Raw genomic sequence first — 21,090 nt, 5'->3', positions numbered from 1 at the left:
TAACTCCTGGTCTCGAATAAATTGAAATTTTTTTATCGACGAAAAGTTTCTCCAAGAGGAGTATCGATACTTTTTGCAAGATCCTAATGGAAAAAAGAAAACTCGTTCCACGTGCCCGAAGACTTATACAACTTCCTGTCCGATGCGAGTACTTCTGACTTGAATTGACCAAGGACGAACGATCGAACGCGAGACGGAACAAATTTATAATTATATCCATTGTCAGGACGATACGTAAGGATAACGTAAGGATAAAAGAATCTTGAGAGAAGGAAATAAATTAAAATTAAACAATTATGTTGGCCTGCATCTCCATTATAATATCGACACTCTTGCTCGAAGGTGATAAGTCCATTCCGAGTCAAGAGAAATACAATATGGCCACGTTTATGGTTCTCTTTCTTTTGATCACCATCGAAGTCGTCGTGGTGAAGGTTGTTACATCCGACATGGAAAGGGACGAGGACAGTCATTCCGGGCTCAGGGCAGCAGCTACGTTTTTCGATCGCGACGAGTGAACATATTTTTCTTACTTCGTATAGTTCGTCGACTCTTTCCCTTCTGACTTTTTCATGTATATCTTCGTTCTTCGTGGAAAAACGAAGGGATTCGATGACGGATTTGATTAAAACGATACCGAAGCTAACGAGTCAACTTTGTAAAATTTCGAGGATAGCGATATCATCGATAGGACGCGATCTATGCAAAAACATTATATCGTAAAGTCGACACTTTTGATCACGTAATAATAACTTGAGGTGTATCTTTATCATTCCATTAATGCGCGATTTGTAATTCGAAACTATCTATTCCTTCTTAGATATCTTAGAGATATCTTTCATTTTTAATAATAATTTTCTTTATAATGCATTTATAATTAAAGTTCTTGATTCGTCCTAAAATTTTTTTATACTGTATTATATATCAATCGACGAATATAATATTAATAAATTGTTATACAATATATAAGTAAATTAAATATAATATATATTTTTCTCTTAGATTAATATACATCGATACCGTTCGACGTTCCCCTCTTAGATTAGCATACAATACCGTTTTTCATGAATTGCCATCTTTTTCAAAGACGAGAAAGATGTTTCTCTCACCTGCAAAAGTTGAATGAATCAATTAGCGTACGACAGGTATGTATCAAATATACGAACGGAAAGCGTACAAGAAATGGGAATAAAACAGATGGGTCCTTACTCGCGATACTTGCGTAAATTCTCGTTTCGATGCCACGCACACTAGAAGTTACGTGACCGTTGTTAATCGTAAGCGTATTATGTGGGCTGCATCGTTTATTCGAAAGGTCAATAACTATACTTTTCCGTTCGTTTCCCAAGTAGGTAGGCAAGTTTACGAGGTCGACGGTAACTAGTCGTTCGAGTAAGCATTGCACTCGAAGAAACAATGTGATCTAAATCGAGCTGGGAACTTTGATATGTTGATCTCCGACTATGGTCTGTAAATTAAAATAAAAAAAAAGAAAAAAAAAAAAAAAGAAAGAGAAAAGTAAATAAAAGAAAAGAAAAGAAATAAGAGAGAAAAATAAAAAGGAAGTTTGTTTGAAAATTTAAACCTATTACCCGTCCTCGCAACCTCCTCCTCGTTCTCATTACTCGAGAAAGTAAGTTTCGAATTTATTATTGACCGATGATCAATGCTTTCAGGAAAGAAGCAGACTCACGAAGAAAAACGAAAGAGATCGTAGTTACGGACGATGGGCGGTGCGCTTGCTGCCTGAAGCCTTTCTTGATCGGACGCGGTATAAGTTGCAACGATTGCGGCGTCAGATCCTGCAGAAAAGTTTGTTCTCGTTGGGATTGCGAAGACAACGCCTGGCATTGTCTCTTCTGCCAACAGCAAAGGTTCCTACTTGATATTCTTAAAAACGTCATGGAATATCTTACAAATACGAATCGTCTCTTTTTACGAACGGACCCACGTGAATACGTCTTTCGCGATTCACCATGGAAATTATTCGAGAACGCGGCGGACTTGACGAACAATACGATTCTTTGGAAATTGGTATAAACGACGTGGTATTGGCCAAGCGAGAGTTAATTCCGAGATAAGGACAGTAGCCAATTAGATCCTTTCAGCCGCGAGAATTCGTTCCTTTCGCAGCGGGGGAGAGCGTGGTGGGTGGGTGGGGGGGGGGAGGGGGAGAGCGGGGGAGGAAGAGAGAGGGCCATCTTGTGTGTAAAGAGAAGAATCGTTCGTGAAGATCTTCTCGTTAACGAGATAATTTCTTCTGCAAATCTTCTTCCCTTATCCAACGAAAGATCTATACGTAGAAACGACGAGGAATATATGTGATCTTTCTCAATGACTTTTCAGATCGTGGGCGAGAAAAAAGGAGAAGTGGTTCGAAACTTTTGGCGGCACGTTCAAAAAGGAGGAATTACATCGTTACTTCGATACGGCTAAATCTCGAGTCTATCTCAACGCAGGTTCGTCTTCTTATATTATTCTTATTGTTTTGGAAAAATGCATAGCGCATTGCATGATACGAGATAAAGTGAGAGAGAGAGAGAGAGAGAGAGAGAGAGGGATCGACCATTTAAGAGGCATTAAACGTGCATCTACTATCTTCTTATAAATAATTTAGTTTAGAATAAGTGTACTCACGCAGCGAGAATTCTTAAGTGTATCGTGGAAAAAAAGTAAAATGGCTCTTCCTCTTAAAGGCAGACTACGCGTAAATAAGCGTGAAATGTTTTGTCCATGCGCGATACGTCCATCGCCGAGCGAACGAACGCATTTTATCGGTCAATCGTTTTTCCACTTTCGATCGAGCGGTCAACGATTCTTTCAACCGTGCATAAGAAAAGTTCATTAATTGGATCGAATTATAGGCATTGGGAGCATCGCAAAGGTGAGGAATTTTGCAAACGAAACGCTTTCGCTTACGACCATTCGAAAGGTCCAATCGAACAAATGACAAGATAGAAAAGACAAAAAGAAAAACAATTATTCCAGTTATCGATGAAAGAAGTTTGGTAAGAGAGCAAACTCGTCATTCTTACGTATTCCAGTCCTTGTTCGAGCATAAAAAAAAAAAAGGAAAAAAAAAATCATGTAACGGAAGAGAAACAATGAAAATAAGATAGGTCAAAAAATATCTCACGGTAAATTCTCGGCAATGCTCATTGTTTCGATGCACTCCGAACGCGATCTTAGACCGTTGAATCGTATCAAAATGTTTGATCAGGAACAAGCCGAGACTCATAGATACGTTCGCAAGATACAAGGATTCTTTAAAGTTTTTCTTTAAATCGTCGAAAAGACGAAGGAAGTAGATGAGAGAAAAGAGAAGGATGAAAATAAAGACGACCAGGATGAGAGATCGTTTGCGGCTATGTGACCCAAAGAACGATGGCATCCTTTCTCTCAAAAGTAACGCGGTCGACGATTATCATTGTAGAATTTTAAAGCGATTAAAAAGAAAAAAAAAAAAAGAAAATCGAACAAACGTGGATTTCTTTGGCGATCCAAATTGGCGACTTCATCGATCTCTCAGGATTCCCAATTTTCAAACATTGCCTATCCCAACCGATTAGCTTACCTCGACCAAATATGGTCGGGTCGCATAATCTTCATCGAGTCTACTCGATTCCTCTTCCATTGTCGTACCAAAAGAGGAATATCTCTTTCGTTGTGCTTCTCCCAGGAAGAATCATTTCCACGTAGAAGAAAACAAAACGAAGGATCCTTTTCTTACTAGTAAGAGACGCAATCTCTTGTTTTGATTTGATTTTTCTTAGAAATAGTACTCGCGATGTACGATCGCGTATAAAGAGGTTACGATAAGGTCGAAAAAGAGTGTCGTTTGTTTTGAATTCCATGAGCGGAACGCGCGTATGCGGAGAAAGAGAGTAGGGGGGGAGAGACACGGAGACAGAGAGAGAGAGAGAGAGAGAGAGAGAGAGAGAGAGAGAGAGAGACACGTAACGCATTGAGAAGACATAAGGATAAACACACAAGTATACTCACTCGATATAGGTACGTACACTAAGCGCTTCTCCGCTGGTACACAGAAAGGCACGTTCCTCTTCCTCCCGTTGTCCTCTCTGGCACAAGGTGGTGAACCTCAGTTCTGCTCCAGTACTCTTGGAGGCAACGTCGCGCGTTTCCTTCTCTCTTCTCGCGACCTTTCTCCGAGTGATTCGTTCCTCCGTTATTCGCGTACTTGCAGATAAAACCATCCTTTCTCCATCTCCCTTCCTCCTCATCGTCCTCCACGATCCTCTTTTCCGGAGTTCCGGAGAAAAAGAAGCATGCGAATAGATTAAAAAATACGTATTACGGGTACGATGGAAAGAAGATTAAAAAGAAAAGAAAGAATTTATTTCGCATTATTTCGACATTTTTCACCTCTAAACTACGATTTAGCCATGATGGATTTACAAAGGAATTAGATATAATAAATCGTTTTAATAACATAGCACGAGAGGAAGCAACGATCATAAATCACGAAACTGTTTCAAGCAATTATCGACCAACCGGAAAATCTGCTCTCGCTAGATGTAAATCATTCGAACGTACGAGTTAATCATAGACGTCGGTTTGCGGTGTACGCGAGGAGTAACCTACGGAGAGACTCGAAAATGAGTGCGACGACGAAGAATTCGGCAGACGAGAGAACGTTATTAGTGAATAAATATACGGATGAATAAATGTATGGACGAATTAAAGATGATTTCGTGAGGGGAAAGTGAGGAATCACGTGAAAGTGCGCGCGCGCGCGCGTGTGTGTGTGTGTGTGTGTGTGTGGAAGTTAAAAGAAGAACGGATAAATCAAAGAATACGTTTACGTGTTGGTTAGACGAGAAGAGGAATTGAAATGCGCGCGCTAAAATGCCGGAAAAATGAGCTATTGAGGATAGTGAATTTGTACGAAACGACGAAAAGATACGAAAATGCGTACGTTACCGCGAAAAAGGACAAACATTCGACGGCGAAATACCTTCACTTTAAGTTAGTACAATCGACAATTTTATTATTTTATTCGTCATATAAAAAGCATTAATCGAACGTAAAGCGCAATAAACAACTCTCCCGCATGTTGATTTTCCAGACAGGGCGATAACAGAAACGTACGCTGGCCTCGCGGTGGTGTTTGCTAACAGTTTTGCGGTCGCAAAAGCGTCGGAAAAAGAATTGTGCGGTTAATCTTTAATGCTTATCGATACTTTCGTTTAGAAAGCTGTAACACCAGATGGTTCTTTACACACTTAGCTCGTAATATTATTGTCGTCCTACGACGTACCGGTCCATTATTCTCGTCATATCTTTAAATCGAGAACGAATCGCCCATCGAAATTCGACTACTAACCTCGAAATTGAATTACGATTAAGTCTTATTGTCGAACGATAATATATTTTTTAACGTATTATACTGAAGTAAACTCACAAAAAAAAAAAAAAAAACAAAAAAGACCCCGAAAGCTTCCAAAATTACTACGTTTCTTTATATCTGCGCTGCGGCACAAAGTTGTGCGTGCCGCAAGCGCATTTTTATGATTTTCCAAAGATCTAAATCTATTAAGATTCTTGTAATATAATTTTAAAATGAACGTTTACACGCGTGTGATAATTATTATCTACAGGATTGGAAAATGCAGCTACTGGTTCGAGTTTGGATCTGGCCGCGGGTGGTCAAGAGGACTCGAACACGATGGAAACCGTTAGAATCTTTATCGAAAAAATAATCGAAGATCTGATCGGTAACGTGGACGACGCGTCTATCGATCGTCTCTACGATCATCCGGAATGTAAGTACCAAAGATTTTTTTTGCTTCTCATACTTGTAAATTACTTATATTTTGTAACTTTATAAATGAATACTAAGCGAGCTTGATTACTGGTTCGTGCTGCCATCTATAAGCAAAATTTCAATCTAGAAATATGTATGACGTTACTACTTTTTTACCTTTCCAATCAAAGCTCAAAGATCAAAATTTGATCGATCGCGATTGGTTGAATATAAGAACGAGAAACTATTACCTATCTCAGCGGATCGTTTTTATAATCTTAAAAAACATGTACGATCGTTAATCACTCATGTCATTTTTATTATTCAACGATCTTTCTTTTTTCTCTTTTTTTACTTTTTTATTTTTTTTTTTCCATAAAAAACTATTTTGCTATCGTCAGATATTTTTACATCAATTTTTTATTATTTCAATAAGCAGTAACGCATATAAAAATAATCGCATTTTCATAGAACTTTTGTACAGTCTACTATATTTCTATGAAAACAAAAATGAAAATGAAATTAATACGATTAATTAGCCAATCGATTTTTTATTAAGATACGATAGATCGATTTTACCGCCAGAGGGTATTGTATTCGCAAAGATATTAGTCTCGTTCGAACAGGTTGTTCAAAACAGTAATTATGATAAAGTGGCGCATAAATTATAATCGTGTGACGATAGCGATTAAGGAAGTGGCTTGAAATATATTTAAAGTAATGATATAATTTACACGAGCGAGAGATATCGTTTTCTCTCGTACAAGTTTACCTGCTATATTCCCATTTAATTTAACATGTTAATAATTCTAACGATCATCATTTTCTAACGTTAATATTAACGGCATCGCTAACGCATATTAACAGATGACAGGCTTTTGGCAACGTACAGCGTGCAATTGGCCGATGCTCTGGCTCGTTTGGCGGTCTCCGTACATCTCAGTATAGCGAGTAAGTACTTAACCCGACGCTTGAATCATCGAACTTTCTGTCTTATTTCATTTATCGTCTGATCCTAATCGAATAATTTAGAATTTGACATAATTCGCTTGAAATAATCAATGTCGATATCGGACGCGAAAAGAAAAAAAAAACAGAAACGATTGCAATGGCCAACACCTTTGTCCTATTAACTGACATGAGCTTCAATTCAATTATGTTCCAACGTCCTAGTATCTTAGAAGTACATATGTACATAACTATATACGCGCGAAATTACATAAGTGGCATAGAGAGAGAGAGAGAGAGAGAGAGAGATTGTAATTCCTGTTAGCGAGATATCGTCTTATTTTATTTCTTTTAGAAATAACATAAATCCAAAGGATAGAATTTCATTTTTATTTCGTTTCAAAAATAAATTTGTAATAACGTAAGAAGAAATAAAGGCGATTTACAAATCTCACAGGCAGAGAATTTCCGTTTCTCATAAATCTACGAGGATGTATGTATTTTATAAATCGATATAAGTCTGATCCGATAGAAGCGAATGATTGATATATGCACTGGATAAGAAGGTCGATATATAGTACGAATTTATCGTAATTTCGTTTTTCTCTTTGTTAATGCTTAGTGTGGCTTCTTAACGCTTTTACATACCCTTTTGCATCCTATTATCTAACTGTAACAGCTCTTTTTTTTTTCTCAAGGCAATCGATCGATGCGATTATGTATTTGATATAACAAAACTTGAATTGTTGGTACATCTTTTTTTTCGCGCGAAATACGAACGAACCTTTTAATCGCCGTGCGCTTTGTAACGAGTCCGTACAAATGTTATATTGTTTTCTTTACTCGAGGTAATCCTATGCTTACTATATACGTAAGACGCGATAGCTTCTTATCGGAAGATCGAGACCATGTTCGAGGTATTTTATTAGTAGAAACGTTCCAAGAGAGAGAGAGAGAGAGAGAGGGGGAGGGGAACATATTTATGTACATACGATAGTTAAGTATACATTGAAACGTCATTTTTCTTTCGCCGTGTAATAGCTCATAACGATAATCGCAAGATTATATCTTTGGAGTTTACATATATAAATATTAAGTTCATTTGGAAGAAATAATGTTTGCAGATTAGAAAGGCTATACATTTATATGAGAATGTGTGACGTCAAACGTGTGCCGTCATGTCTTCATTAAAGATTTTTTTGTCGAAAAGGAGCGAGAGCGAAGGATATATACAATGTATGCGTATGTACTACGCATACAGGTGAATATAAAGTTAGGCGCGAATTTAGAAAACTCTATTCTCCCCCACTAAAATGTAAAAGGAAGCCGTACGGAAGAAGGCGTCGCATGTGGGGTATACGTCGCTCGCATATCACGTCGCTGCTTTGCCAAAGTCTCGCTCTCTCCCGAGTTCTCAGTCGCTCTCGAGCGCGCGATTATGTTCGTGTCGTGAGTGTCGTTCATTTTACGACTCCTAATCTCTCGTCGTTTAATTTTTATCGCTTCTATTTCGAGAACGTTTCTTCTTCTTCTTCTTCTTCTTCTTTTTTTAATTCTCTTTCTTTTTTTTTTTTTTTTTTTTTTTTTTCTTTTCTTTCTTCACCCTTCGAAAAGCAACGAGATTTTCCTGTTCGAATTTTCTTCGAACGTACGACCTAAATCTAATTCAAAGGTGAAATTTGTGTGATTTGCAAAAGTCAATCGTGTTATAAGGCAAAAAAAAAATTTTACCTTGATCCTTGCGCTCTCTCATATTTCTCAGCGATCGTAAGAAAACTTTGAGACGTTTGTTTTTTTTGAAAAAGATTCGATTCCTATATTACTTAGTTGTATACGCGATATTTAAATGCAATCGTTAGATTTCTATCTTCGTACTTCTTACTTTAGGCTATCAAATAAGGAATCAAAGCATTAAGAAGTTCCTTTTCTTTTGCCATTTAAAGAGGAAACGAAAGTATTCGTTTGAGCATCGCTGAGAAAATATTTAACTTGGCTCGATTGTTTAAATTCTTGGAAAGAATTTCTGCGAGAGAGTCCTCTCTCGAGATAAACGTTGTATTATATATGTAAAAGAAATCGCGACTTCGCCGACATCGTGGCGAACATTAATTTTAATTATTATTGCTATTATATCTGGTTAGACACGCGCGTGTCTTACCAATGATCGAGGAGAATTTACAAGGATCATCAGAGAAATCTTATCTCAAATGCGAGATCGTACGGGAAGTTTTCAAATCAAGGTCGAGGCCGCAACAGTGAGATAATGGAGAAACATTAAAAATATCTTTTTTTTAGATAAAAACACGCGAACCGACTATATCAATCAAAGACTAATTAAAATTTCGACTGCATTGTCATTTGCAACGAAATGAAGAAAAAAGTGCAACAAATGAAGGAAACAATATTTCATGTCTTAAAGTTCGAGCGATTATTTAAATGAAAGTTTAAAGGCCATTTAGATCGGGAAAATGTAAATGCATAATCATCGAAAGTTTATAAATATATATACGTTATAATCAATGATTCGATGGAACGCTATGTAATTAAGTTGGAATAATTTTCTTTTTCTTTAAGAAAAAGTTATCGATTATGTTCGACGATTGCAAAGAGATTTATTTATAGTTATTTCATCGACACGTATGACAAATTGTTTGCTACGTTCTTTATTATTTTTTCTTGAACTTATCGAATAGAACTCGATATTAGAACTCGATAAGTTTCTAGTATACGTTACGTGCTTATTTGTAGCGATAAAGGAAAAGTAATAAAGTTAGAACGAACCGGTAACGACGAACGTTTCTCGTTGCTCTTTTTAAAGACATTATCGTTGAAACCTTTCATTAATTTCGATCCTGGGAATCGAGAAAGTTATAATGCCGAGTAAACTCCTCTCTAATGCGATTGAAATATTCTCTGAAAGTGGTTGCATGCAAAAACTTAAGACATTGTTCGTTTATGGCCTACGTCGAACGTGTCTTTGATAACCGCAGAACGATAATGCGTAACTCGCGCCAAAATATTATCAGGAAATTGACGAGCGATGATTTTTTTGATTAAATAAACGAAAAAAGAACACGGACCTTGTGCAAATATGATTTTTCATTCCTCGGGATCGTCTTTTTTTTTTTTTTTTTTTTTTTTTTTTTTTTTTTTTTTTTTCTTTTTTTTTTTGATAAATAATTTCATTTAGATAGAAGATGTTTCTCTCGATCGATCGCTGAATGAGAAATACGAAGAATTTGAGGAAAAAAGAAAGAGAATTATGAGAGAGTGAAAAACTTTAATGTTGTGTGTTTATCGATCGGCGATGCAACGTGAAAGGTACGTCAAATGTTGTCGGAACTAATTGGAGAGATGTTGACCCTCTTCGGCGGCCTAATCGTCCTTTGCTTCATCTATATCCTGATAACGAGGAAAAATGGTAAATAAATAAATCGTTCTATTAAGCGGAAATGATGTTGCAAACATTTTCTGCACGTAATTCCAATTTATTTTTATTAAAAACGAACGTATGTAAATTGTTGCGTACGTTTAGTTCTCATGTTCTAGGCATCATTCTTGACTTCTTGACATATTATAATTTCTACTTGTAAGAAAACGTATTTAATCGTTACGCGGACAAAACCGATTAACGTTTAAAGGTCAGTTTTTGTTTTGTTTCTCTTATATCTCATAAGTTATATTTGCAAATGCACGTGATCGCCGCTTTTTTTTATCAATTTTTTCTTTTTTTTCTTTTTTTTTTTTTCTTTTTTTTCCTTTCTTTTTTTTTTTTTTTTTTTTTGTTGAAGAATCGATCGAGTACATGCACTATCGCTTATAATTTATAAATCGGCAGATAATCGAACATTTTTCAAATGTATCCTTGAATAACTCTTGAATGAAATATAGCAAGTTGTTTTATATTATTATAAATGATACGCTACCTATATATGTTTGTCTGGATTCGTTATCGTTATCGACGAACGATTCGTCGTAATCGACATCGAGCACTTAACAAAACGTTCGTAATATTGGCTACGGCCATATTATTCGAGCTTATCTATCGTTTCGATACATGCCGTTATCATCGAAGAAACTTTGGTGGCCATGGCACCTTTCGCATTTAACGCTTTTATTCTCGTAAACCGGCAAGACAAGGGACTTCAAGGAAATGCATGTATTATCTTTGATACTTGTTTCTTTCTCTTGGAATGACCCTATCTCCCTTTCTCTTACTTGGTAAAACTAGTTCAGTAACGTTTTCGCATTCCGATGGCTAATTTATCACGTGAAATCGTTAACACGGGATGGGTGGAGAAAGAGAGAGAGAGAGAGAGAGAGAGAGAGAGAGAGAGAAAAAGAACAAAATTATCCTCTTTCGTACAACGGTTTGTAATTTCCGTTAACCTGCTTCTCTTAAGTTCAAACGAATCATCGAATAATGCGTTTCTCTCCCCCCCTCCTCCCCCCAATTTCCCCTGTTTCGGCAAGTTTAGGCTCGTTCCATCTTTAAATTATCTTTCAAAGTAAGATTTCTCATTTTCCTGGAATTAAAGTAGAATGAACATCGACGAAAAAATATAAAGCACCTGAATATAATGTAGAAATCCTTCTCTTGAGATTGTTACGTATATACAGACATATATTATAATTCACAGTGATCACTGTGATTCCATTACATCACTCGTTTGCGTTTCGTATAACATTGCTCTGCGACATTTTAAGTAAATTAAAAGAGCACGAGTTTTACGTTCGTTTTACTCATTTTCTTTATCTCGCGCTTCTTCAATTTATTTTCGTCATAAGAAAGATGCAATTATCTTTCTTGCCCGGTGTTCTCCGAAACGTCAAGTATCAAAATAACGACGCCATTAGAACGTCTCAGTTTTATTTAATATCACATTTCATCATGGAATATTACGTTTATTCAAATTTTCCTTTTTAATAAACGTCTATTATTATATTTTGTTACATTAGTAATCGACTCGCAGAAACATTAATTGAACGAACAGAATAATAATAGGAAAGAAATTTCTATGTAATGTTGAATTGATCACGATGAATCACATCGTCCTTCTACCATCTTTGAGAATATTAGAAAATAGAGAATTATGCGAATCGGTTCCCTTCACGTTCAATCATTTTCTTTAACCAGCGAAGACAATGACGTAGACGATGCATTACGAGGAAGCACGTACCGTTTAATTAGAATGCCTGACGTACGGTTGTCTTTCATGAGGAAAGTAAAAGCTTCGAAGGAAGGATAAACGAAGGAAGGATGGAAGAAGGATCTTCTATCCAAACATACAAACATAAATATAATCATGCAAGAAGGACATTCCGTCTTTTCGTAGTCGCATAGTCGCTTCGTTAAAGCTATATCATTCACATACGTTAGTAACGATAATATTTACGATAGCTCTCAAGTAGCAATAGAAAAGAGATATTTCTGTTGATGACCTTCACCTTCTTACGAGAGATCAGGGTTAGAAAGTTCATTCGTCAGGTGATTGAACGTCCCCGTAACGAACGTCTACGACACCGTTTTCTATATTTTCCCTATATATTCTAGTTATTATAAATCTCTTTGATTAGCATTTATTCGCTCAATAATTCGTTGGAACATGATCATCGCCAATAAGAAGCTTTCGTGCGAGCACTCGTACGTAAGAAGAATACCTCCTACTTTAATCGCATTCTGATCCTATACTCGCGTGCGACCTTGTAAAAGGCCGTCGTCTATCATTACTCGTGGTTTCACGTGGAAAGAGTTCAGGAGGTCGATCGATCGTGAATTTCACTGGGGAACTCGATATGAGAGAAAGAGAAGGAAAAGGATAGAAAAGGATGCTGAGGAATCGTCGACAAGGCCGCGCTGTGGAGGTGAAATCATTCCTCTTGCTTGCTTGGACTTAAACGCGCAGAACAAGATTTTTCGATTCGATCCATTATCGGCATGACTTGGCCGCTTTAAAGAAAGTGCCTGTTCAGAAGTACCGCTTTTCCCTGCAACTAATCCTGCAATTTTATCTCTCTAACTCTTTGGAAACTTTCGCAGTACGCTCCGACACTTTCGACGAAAAATGTCAAACGGTCAGGCTTATTCTTTTTCTTCTTCTTTTTTTTTCTTTTCTTTTTTTTCTTTTTTTTTTTTTTTTTTTCTTTTTCCTCAAAACTTGAATCCAAGACAAGTAGATTATGACATAACACTTAATATTCGTAATTACGTACGCATATACGAGTGATCAGTATCTTGAAATTCGAAGAGACTTTTTGCGTCTGCTGCATATATCCGTATTTCTATTGCAAATGAAAAATAGACGGGGCGAGAAAGATGTAAAAAAAAAGAAAAGAAAAAAAAAGGAAAAAAAAAAAAAAAGAAAAAAGAATAACCAGCTGAGAATCCTCACGAGAAAATAATAATCACCGATGTATTCATATATAATCATCGCATAAGGAAACCCGAATGGGCCGATTCAGGCTTATAGCAATAATCGATCTTCGCGAATAGAATATTATTCGAACGTTATTAAGAAGAAAACATTTTGTTGGTTTTGTTGTTGCAGACAAACCTTCGACGGATTCGCCAACAATGGCACACTCGGCTCTTCGCGAGCTCGTCGAACGGGCCGTCGAAGAGGCCAAAAAATTACCTGGTCTCGCTGGCTCATCCGTCGATAATCCGAGGACGAACGAAGAGTGTAATATTTCGGAGCACAGCTACGAAGACCTTCTCGCCACTGCGATATTGAATAAAGTGAGCGCGTTTCTTTTTCTTTTTTTTTTTTTTTTATCATGTAACGTTAAATTCAATCGAGATGATATCTACGAATTCTTTCTAGGTCATCGAGAAATTCCAAAGAGAACAAGTGGATGGAAATAGCAACGTCCTGCATGAAAAGCCTTCGGCTAAAGCGGAAAGTATGTTTCCTGCGACTGACAAACGATGATTATACTTAACTATCTTCACTGAAAGAAAATATTCTCTTAGATCTTTTCGATAGGCTACATTTATTACTCGTAAATTAGATTTTACGAATTTTCTTATGTAGATAAAAATTTAGATTTTCTATTCTATCGAAGTAAAATACATAAATAGTGATGAACGATGTATTCATTATTTTAGACGAAATCGAATTAGGTCTCGACGAAGGCGTCGAAGAAGGTAGCAGCAGTTTGGAGCCTTTATCTCAGGACGAATGTAGTAGCGATTGCAGCGGACCACGTTCGAGGCACTCACGAAATCGTCAAGAGCCATTATCCCTTACGGTACGTAATCGGAGTACTCTAGTAATTGTTTATTAATCGAACGTCTTTGGAGATGAGCGACTGTACAGGTGTTGTATAGGTGTGGAAAAGATATCCGTCTGGATATTCAGCGATTTAGTTACGTAAAATGAACATTTGTCATTCTTCTCGTATCGCATATTGTATTTATATATATAGATATATACTTACGTCAATGATTACTAGCTGGTCAACACTCTTTACCGAGGCATTCATACGAATAAAATAACGGGTATAGAATTTGCAGTTTATTGAAATGGTAATTATTTGCCTCTGATGTCGCCTACTGATTTAAGCAATGTCCTCGAAAATTCGAAAAATATTATTGATTAATATACCAATTAGTACTAGGTTTTCTTGCAAGTTCCTTTGAATAAATTCCTCAGACGTGACACGTTTATTTAATATTAATAATCGGAATATCTTAGTAAAATATAAACAGTAGATATTCATGAATATTTTTCACTCGGTAAGTATAAAAGAAAATTTTTTAAGAGATATGATTCTTGAACTTGTCCATCAACAAAGGTCACCATTCACCTTTCGTATGCGCGCTCGTTTAATCGCTCGTGCGAACAGGCACGTGAGATGAATCGATCATTCGTATCAATGTGTTACCAACTCTTACATACCCCTCTAGCTCGAGTACACGTTTGTAACTTTGTCGGGCTAAACATTTTCAACTATTGCATCTTCATTAATATTCTAAGAACTCTTTCGAACGTATTCCTCTGTGTTCAGATAGAGGAACGGATAGAGGAGGTAACAACCACCTATACATCCGACGAAGATCCTCCGGAATGTGTAAAGAATGGACTACGTATCACAAATGTTCGTCGTGTGCCATTTCCGGAGCTTGGTATGGACATAATCGATCGTAAGTACATATAATTCGCGCGTGACAAAGAATAAGTACTATAAGGTACTTTGACACATTCTTTTTCCACGAATAAAAATTTCTTTTACTAACTTCCAGCCTCTCAGGAATCTTCCGATGAAAGCCAAGACGAAGAGTATGTATCGACGGTTCACGTCAATCTCGTATCACCGTTTCAATCCTGGGAAGAGAATTGGCTGTTTCAAAAGAAAAGAGTACCGATTCAATCGGATCCTGTTGCCATGCTCGTACCAAGCTCCAGTGCCGATTTTAAAGCTTTGATCGGCGATAAGGATGCCGAGGATACCTCCGATCTTTCAGAATGTTCGTCGGCGCAATCTGACGAAGAAATCGAAAAGGAACTCATAGAAGCGATCAATAACGTCGTACCACGATCACCGAGAATATCGGAATCCGAGATGGTAGAAAGTTCGTTGAATGAAAATGAAGTTGCTATTAAGAATATTGAAGATTTTCATTCGACGGAGAAGTCTTGCGAATTTACTGAAACGTTATTCACGTTGGATGATGAAGATGGAATTACTAGAGAATTGTGTAACGGTGACGTTAAATGCACCGAAAAGATGAACGGCGAAAGAAATGCGATCGAGGAAATTCAGGGAGAGACGAAACTCGTGAAGAATTCTTTGAACGATGGCTTAGAGATGGAAGAAACGAATTGTAAAACAGAAATGAATGATAAAATGTTTGAGACAGGGTCGGCGGAATGCGAAGTCGAAAATAAGCAAATGGTAGATTCGAAGAGTGAAATACAAAGAACGGATATCCGATTACTTCAGTCTCAAAAGGATACCTTGCCGGATGTGCCAAAGATACCGATTCCGTCCACGTTGGAAAATAATTTTGATATTGTAACTAACGACGTGACAGTTTTGGATTTCAACGAGAAGGAAATTTTTAATTCTTTGGAAGCGACTCGATATTATAAAATAATGGATCAGGATATCGACGGCGAGGAGGATAAGACGTTGTACTCGTTAGACGTCTATTCTAAGGAAGAAATACACTGTAAGTATATACATGTCATTTGACATATATAAATAAAAACCTTTACTCGAGATTACGCTAATAGTGAGATATATCTTTTACTATTCGTACGATCTATCTATAGTTGAAGATGGTGCTCAGCAAGAAAGCGAATATACCGAACATTATGATACGGCAACACAGAGACACTTGGACAGTCTAACGAAAGATGACATCTACGTGTCACAAAATGACATAATTAACAACGAAGTAATGGAAATAAACAATACCGAGTCAAATTCATTGTTCAAAGACGAAACCAGGTAATTTTGATATCTTATCTTATTTGTCCTTTAGAATTGTTATTTTTAGATCTTATCAAATCAAGTAATGAACTTTCTAATCATTGCAATTCAAATGGCATAAGGACTGTGCTTAATAATAACGCGGCTTATTTTCAAATATTTTTCGCGGTAGTCTTATGTTATCTCTAAACGTTCGATAGGGCGTTTACTTCATTGTAACTTTTTAAATGTTGTATGAATTTTCGAGAGACCGTATATCATGCAATAAACTTTCTTTTCCTTATGACACGATAATAATACGTTACCAACATTTCTCTGTGCAGCAAGTGCCAAGAAGCTGTGACATTTGCCAAAGCTGATTCGGCTTCTTATTTATCCTTGGAAAAGATAGCCAATAAAGATGTACAACTGGCTACACCTCCACGTCCAGGTAATCAGAATCAAGTGACATTCTGTTATACTATGTAGGAGCGCGTCCATACATAATACATTTATTTTATCGAATAGGTACGATCGCTGAAAGAGAACATAGAAAGTGGGAAAATGCACCACCGATTGAAAATAATCCTTACAGCGAACAGAGCATTCAAAAAAGACTTTTGGAAAGACAGTATAGCAGAAGGTCGGCGGATATTCCAGGGTAAAAATCAAGCATGCACGTTCAATTATTCAATTAACGATTACCTTTTGTCATATTATTTTCTTTACAATAGAATTCATCCCGAATTGCCGAAGAGCAACGGAACCGATCTTGTTCTAGTACCGAATGAACCGGATATTAAACGGTAATAATCACACTTTCATTCGCATCATTTTTCAATAAGCTTTTGATTTCTTATGAATTCTTATTAAATAGGTTTGGCAGAGATTATTACATCAATAATGCAAAATCACCATCCGGAGATAAGACACGAAAAGCAACAACAGCGTCCGCAACGAGCAGGCCTAGCAGTGCATTGTCTCAACGTTCGGCTTCGACCGGGACTGAACAAGAACAACAGGTGAGTTTCGAACTTGGAAAGTTCGAAGAGGCTTCATTACATGGTAGCCTCGCTAGACGGAGTTATCGCGATCGACACGCCAGTCCAAATTTTGCTATCAACCCTCTGTTGCGTTTGGAATTCGACAAAGATTTTAATCAAACGAAGATCGCGGACGAACCAAGATTATTGATCGAGGAATCGGAGGAAAATATATTTACTGACGATGGTCAAAGTCGCATTAATAATGATGTTGAAATACTTACCGGTTCATGGGCAAGCAAAATATCGAGCAAGTTTCACAATGATATAACCATTATCGACAGTATCGAATCCGACAATGTGACCATTAATCCATTATACCAATCTCCTAAGGATGAACGTTTATTGCCAATTGGTTCGAGTCCAAGCGATCGTGATTCCGGTATGGATTCGATCGAATCGAACGATCTGGGATCTAATAAAACGAAGGACGATTATTGGGAGAAATTATTCTGTTCAAAGGATGAAATTAATGCTAAAGAGAATCAAATAATATCGACAAATAACAAAAGATACCTTAATACGTTCAATTACAAATATCATACTTTTGGTGGAATCCGAAATTCGATTGTCCATAGGCAAGATCGTATAATTAACGAATTCGAAGATGACGATTTTGAGAACGACGTCGTGAAAGATAATAATTTCCTTTCCGGTACACCCGATTTTGTTAATATGAAATTTCAAACGTTCGGTGGAATAAAAAACAGTAAAAAGATCAATAGTAAAAAGATACAAGCTTACAGTAGAATAAAACTAAGGCCAACTATGCAAATGACGAAGGGATCAAAGTTTAAACATTCCGTGAATAGATCTATTGTTAATAATAAAGGAAATAAGTCGGTGGATGTAACAAAGAGCGAGACTCTCGACGAGGACGATTGGTTGGACGAAGTAGAACACGTGGACACAAAATCTCTTGAATGCAAATTCAAATCGAAGGATAGGGATTCTTTGCGTCTTTTAAATTATAATTCTAATGTTAGAAATAGGTGTAAAAAGGTCCTCAAAAGGCAAAAGAGAATAGGGAGTCTAGAAAATAAGGAATACGATGAAGAGACATGCAAAAATGTAGATAACATGGATGAAGTAACAAATTTTATAGACGATACCTTGAGTAGTAGTTTGAAATCATTATCGTCGACCAATTCTACATCTTATCAATCGGTAAATTTGTCAAAAAAAGGCGGAACAAGAAAGATGATTGCCAAAGGCAAATTAGTAAAACAACATTCACGTTCTTCGGAGGAAGAAAAGTTGAAATTGGAACCTCCTATTATACCACAAGTCATTGAACAAAACTTTAAGACGTTGAAAGAGCTTAAAATTTCTAATATTCGAAAAAAGAAATATAAAGATAATCCTACCAAAAAAATATTAAATATAAGAAGCTTGAGTAATATTACGATTTGGTAACGACGTAAGATTTGTAATAAACGAACGAAGTACCATTATACTTTATAGATATTTTTATATCAAAGTCAAATTTCTGTAATTATCAAAGAAAATCGATGGATCTTCCAAAAAAAAAAAAATTGCATTTAAAGAGTTAATATAAAGTGAAGTATCTCGTATTCTAGGAATCATTTACAAGTGATATATTCCAAAGAAGTATATACCAAAATCGTAGAATCTTTTTTTCAAAGTTAACATGGTGAAATAATTTAGATGTGCCATTATTCTTCTTCCTATTTTGTTATTTTTTTTTTTTTTTTTGAACGTTGTTTAACCTTTTTTTTTTTGTTTTTTTAATAATAATGTCATGAATTTTATTCATCTCAGGAATATGGCGGAATATTTATATTATTTTACGCCTTATGATCTCATTTAAGATTTAATTACAAATATCAATTGTTTTGGGAGTAAACCGAGGGCCTAGCTGTAGTTAACTTTTAATATGTACTATTATATAAAAGTTATAATAATTTAAATATATTATTTATGTAATATCTATTTTTTTTTGTCGTTGTTAAAAATCGCATGCTTTAGGTGTCGGTTATTTAATACATCGTTATTTTCAGCAAATCGATATATTCGATTTTTTCTTCTGTTACGCGTGCACTTATCGTAGTTGTAAAGTCACAATAATAATTTATTAATTATATTGTATATAACAGTGTATATATAGTACTGCACCAACTTGTGTAAGAGTCACTGATAAAATGTGAAACTCGCTGTCTCTACTATTAATTTGATATTATACAAAGCAACACTCTATTCGCGCTGCATATGCATGAAAGCTGTGATAAAATAAATTGGTAAGTACACTTTAGAAAAATTCATGCTCGTTTCATGTGCGTTATTCGTTTACTAACAACTAACCTGAACTTATTTTCTTGGATTGTTTTTTTTCTTTTTTTTTCTTTTTTTTTCTTTCTTTTTCTTTCTTTTTCTTTTTTTTATCAAAGGAACGAAACTTTTGGACAGCTTAATTTTGCCGATTTCTATCCTAAGGGTAACACAGAATGGATATGAGTATATACTTTTTTGGACTTTCAATTTAATTCATTATTTCTTACTCGAATAGTTTTGACTAAACAAGAAATTATGCTCTCCTAACACCGCAGACAATATTTGGGTATATGCTTCTGTTTGCTTTACTCAAAGAATACGAGATATGACCTAATCAAAAACTATCGAATCTTACGTGGTATGGTATGCATGGTTTGATGATGGAAACTAACTTGTACGTATAAAAAGGGTACTTAACGAGAACTTTCTTTTTTCTTTTTGTTTTTGTTTTTGTTTGGAAAAAATATCAACGCTTTCGATCAGAGTTGGCACTAACATTGCACAATCATTCATTCGCGTCTGTTTCAGACTGAGGAGATCTTGGACAAGGATGTGACATACGATTCTATCAAATCAAGAATGGAGAAATGGCGAAGGAACAATTCTAATTCCTCTACGGAAGGTAGCGCGAAAGATGAATATTTGGAGAAGAAGAAGAAGAACGATGCCTCTTTGATCAAACGTCAAAAGTCTTGGAACGATCAAAAAGTGGAGGATCTTTTGGAGAACGAACGTAAGAATAGTAAAAATGAGATAAACGCGAGGCTGAACAATCAGGACAACAATTGTGGGATCTTCGAAGCGAAGAAATCTTATATTCAGAGCGATAATCAGAAGACGATACGACGTATTGATTTAAAAGCTTATGGATTTGCAAACGAGTTCGATTCTAACAAGGGAAAAATCGTAAAACCGACGAGACCGCAAAAGGTTGTGAACAAGCTCGATCTTAAATCGTTTGGTTACGATGGTGGGTTGCGTCGTACTCAATCGCACAATCAGATCGATGGAATTGACATAAAGCCGAGAATCGTTAGGTTGGAAAAAAAGTCGAATCTAAATCATTTCGGAGATCATCGTAACTTCGACGATCGAGATATCTACGAAGGGCAATGTTCTGACGATCGAAGCCTAACGCAAAGTACAGGAACTCTTAATGAACTTTGCGAGCAAATGGATCACAATCTTTTCAGTACGATGACCTCTGCCAAATCGGTACCGAATATTGCGAAAAGCGAATATTATGAGAATTCAAATGAGGATTCGAAAGACATCGAGAGCGAGGAAGAAAATCCTTCAAATGATCGAAAGGATAAAAAATTGAAAGTCGATGTTGAGAATGACAGTGGCTCGTCGAACGTTAGCTCGGAGATAGACGCAGAAGAAAAGGATCGTTCTACGGAGAAGTTATTATATGAAAATCAAGAGGAGGAGGAGGAGGAGGAAGAGGAGGAGGAGGAGGAGGAGGAGGAGGATTTTTCGGAAGAGAAAATGAACTTGAAAAATATTATTGAAAACAAACTTCCAATGCCGTCGGTCAGAAGATTGGCCGAGGCTTTCAACAAGCCGTCGGTAATCTCTTCAATTTCTGTTCCACGAGTAAGACAATTTATTTTTCTTTTTTAG

The 21,090-nt window shown here is 36.3% G+C and overlaps 1 protein-coding gene and 1 long non-coding RNA gene across 11 annotated transcripts in view; one reads left to right on the top strand and one right to left on the bottom strand.

The window, feature by feature from the left end:
- The window catches only part of LOC124951886 (myb-like protein X), a 28,417-nt gene that overhangs the window by 6,133 nt on the left and 1,194 nt on the right, over positions 1–21,090 (top strand). For 3 of the 9 annotated variants that reach the window (XM_047500915.1, XM_047500913.1, XM_047500912.1), the window contains exons 2-16: positions 1,677–1,874; positions 2,347–2,459; positions 5,619–5,783; positions 6,632–6,715; positions 13,261–13,451; positions 13,537–13,615; positions 13,821–13,963; positions 14,723–14,858; positions 14,958–15,887; positions 15,991–16,168; positions 16,474–16,580; positions 16,658–16,790; positions 16,864–16,935; positions 17,007–17,151; positions 19,993–21,063. In XM_047500915.1, the coding sequence (XP_047356871.1) occupies positions 1,677–1,874; positions 2,347–2,459; positions 5,619–5,783; positions 6,632–6,715; positions 13,261–13,451; positions 13,537–13,615; positions 13,821–13,963; positions 14,723–14,858; positions 14,958–15,887; positions 15,991–16,168; positions 16,474–16,580; positions 16,658–16,790; positions 16,864–16,935; positions 17,007–17,151; positions 19,993–21,063 (3,745 nt within the window). Of the gene's footprint in view, positions 1–1,676; positions 1,875–2,346; positions 2,460–4,025; positions 4,987–5,618; positions 5,784–6,631; positions 6,716–8,232; positions 8,385–9,902; positions 10,134–13,260; positions 13,452–13,536; positions 13,616–13,820; positions 13,964–14,722; positions 14,859–14,957; positions 15,888–15,990; positions 16,169–16,473; positions 16,581–16,657; positions 16,791–16,863; positions 16,936–17,006; positions 19,431–19,580; positions 19,840–19,992; positions 21,064–21,090 lie in introns of those variants that run through there. The other 6 variants (XR_007101742.1, XR_007101743.1, XR_007101744.1 and 3 more) reach the window with 5 other exon arrangements.
- On the bottom strand, positions 967–3,932 carry LOC124951911. 2 transcript variants are annotated; one of them, XR_007101755.1, is made up of 3 exons: positions 1,586–3,932; positions 1,210–1,468; positions 967–1,109 (listed from the first exon to the last, which is right to left on the bottom strand). It is a non-coding gene; the product is annotated as an uncharacterized LOC124951911 (long non-coding RNA). The 2 variants fall into 2 exon arrangements; XR_007101754.1 differs by having other exon boundaries at positions 1,593–3,930.

The sequence above is a fragment of the Vespa velutina genome, chromosome 9, assembly GCF_912470025.1.
Source record: "Vespa velutina chromosome 9, iVesVel2.1, whole genome shotgun sequence".
NCBI lineage: Eukaryota > Metazoa > Arthropoda > Insecta > Hymenoptera > Vespidae > Vespa > Vespa velutina.
The sequence above is the reverse complement of the archived record's forward strand: the minus strand, read 5'-3'. Positions and strand labels throughout refer to the sequence as shown.